At 62.7% G+C, this 2,114-nt stretch overlaps 1 protein-coding gene across 1 annotated transcript in view; it reads right to left on the bottom strand.

Moving 5' to 3' along the window:
• The window catches only part of ITGB4 (integrin, beta 4), a gene marked incomplete at its 5' end in the record, with an annotated part of 17,101 nt that extends 14,994 nt beyond the window's left edge, over positions 1-2,107 (bottom strand). Inside the window, 5 exons of the mRNA XM_010292682.1 lie at positions 131-237; positions 732-851; positions 994-1,120; positions 1,785-1,883; positions 2,054-2,107. Of these exons, the coding sequence (XP_010290984.1) occupies positions 131-237; positions 732-851; positions 994-1,120; positions 1,785-1,883; positions 2,054-2,107 (507 nt within the window). The remainder of the gene's footprint in view (positions 1-130; positions 238-731; positions 852-993; positions 1,121-1,784; positions 1,884-2,053) is intronic.
• Between the last annotated feature and the right edge of the window lie 7 nt (positions 2,108-2,114).

Here is a 2,114-nt window from a genome sequence, read left to right as displayed (position 1 = left end):
GGTACCAGCTGGGACCCAGCCCCTGCCAACCTGCCCATGCTGGAGGCTGGGTGGATTCTGGAAATTCGTCATGGTTTTGGCCTTCGCCTGGTCCTCTCCCCGGGCTGGGGCAGCCATCCGAGGCACTCACCTTGCAGCAGGCGCAGAACTTCCAGCAGAGCAGCAGCAGCAGCCCCAGCAGCAGGATGAGGAAGACGAGCAGCGGGATGAGCCAGAGGAAGGTCCCCGGCGGGCACTCTGCAAGCGACAGCAACGTCGCTGCCGGGCACCGGCCGCCTGCGCGGGGTGTGCAGGGCGGCGTGGGGAGGCAGGGGCAGAGGGGAAACGCTGGACCACAGCTCTCTGAGGGATGGGGCAGCCCAGCTGAGCTTGGGAGCTTCGGTGCTCACAACGAAACGTGCCGCTGAGGGAGAGCTATCCCACCGCCCCGCTCACATCCGGCCATCCCAAGGATCCCTCGCACCAGTCCCTGCCCATGCCGGCAGCGCAAAGGCACCGATCTCTAAAGGTGCTGCTCTCTGAGGATGTGACACTCCGCTCCTTACAGTTCACGCGACAGCGAGCGTCACCCACCCCTGTCACACAGGACGGGGGGCAGGGAGAGACTGCGGGCAGCTGACCCTGCCCAGGGGCACAGCAGAGGGACCAAGGGGGGTCAGAGGTGCTGTGGAGCAGGTCGCTGCTGAGCCAGACCCCAGGAGGACATCCCCTCCCGCCGGGTCCCCGCTCACCTTTTTTCTTCTGCACGTGTACGGTGGTGTTGGGGAGCACGGTGGGGTCTCCCTCCAGGGTGTAGTGGTACGTGCAGTCGTCCTCCTCATCCTGGAATGAGCAGTGCTCACTGGCCTCTTCTGCAGAGAGAGGGGACACGGCTGCAAAATCATCGGGACCAGGAAAAGCTCGGGGAGCAGCCCCACATGCACACACACATGACGCAGGGCCCACGGGAGACACGCCACACGTGTCTGCACCCAGCTCTGCTTCCCCCGGTACCTTTCTCCAGCTCTTCCACCATCTGGACCTGGAGGTGGCACGTGCTGCAGTTCCCTTTCATGTTGCCCGTTCCCCAGGCCTGGCAGCGGACGCAGTCCCGGATGCTTTCGCACACAGCCTGGAAGCCCTGGGCAGAGAGGCAAGGTGGGGCGGTCAGGAGGCAGCCCATGGGGAGCGAGGGAGGATATGGCCTCCCGAAGGCAGAGGTGGAGGGGCAACGCGGTGTCCTCACCCCGGCACCAGGGCAAGGTCAGAAGGAGGAATAACAGAGAGCGAGCAGCTAACAAAGCCGGCTCCAAAATCTCTGATAGCAACAGCCTGCATTTGGGCAGCGATTAGATATTCTCTGGGGGGTTTAGGTTCAGGTTCATTCCCAAAAAAATGAACAAGCCAGTTTTCTCTCCACACGTCATGGGATTAGCCCACGTTTGTCAATGGGGAAACTGAGGCACCAGACCACGAAATAGCTTTTTCCGGTCTCAAGGCAAATCAGAACAAGCCAGGAGCGGAGCCTCAAACCTCTGCCCTTCGCCAGCGTGCGGATAAACACAGGCGGACGTTCAACAGTTGCTGCTGGTGAACTGGAGGGCAAAGCAAGGCCATGGCTGCAGAGCAGCTCCCATACCAGACCCTTCCTGGCCACCGACGGCAGGACAGGCAAGACTAACCCCTGCTCAGGATTTTGCTCCTGACCAAGATGTGCCTTCACCTCTGCCTTGCTCGCTTTCCCCGGAGGCTCTGCGCGGGAAGGAGAAACGATGAGCCCCGCGGGACCCCGGGCTGAGACTCACCAGGGAGTAGCTGATTTCGCAGGTGGAGCTGGTGTACAGCGAAGCCTTGTCACAGATACATCTGCCGCATTCACACCTCCCGTGGTTATTGCAAATGCCCTGGGAGGGAAGAGGTGACAGTCGGCATCCGAGAGCCATCGCGGACACGCAGCGGCGCTGGGAGTCAGCAAGGTGCCGGCTCCCGGCGGCCCTGAGCTTCGGGCATCGGGGCAATTTGCCCCGGCCCTGCCTGGCGCGGTCGTCCCTCGAGCGTGCAGGGCAGGACCTACCCCTCGGCTGTCGATGCAGGTGTCGTTGCTCGTGGGACATTCGCAGCCCGGACCCTCCCAG

Source organism: Phaethon lepturus, unplaced genomic scaffold (assembly GCF_000687285.1).
Source record: "Phaethon lepturus isolate BGI_N335 unplaced genomic scaffold, ASM68728v1 scaffold21350, whole genome shotgun sequence".
Classification (NCBI taxonomy): Eukaryota; Metazoa; Chordata; class Aves; order Phaethontiformes; family Phaethontidae; genus Phaethon; species Phaethon lepturus.
This window is presented reverse-complemented; position numbering and strand designations above follow the sequence as displayed.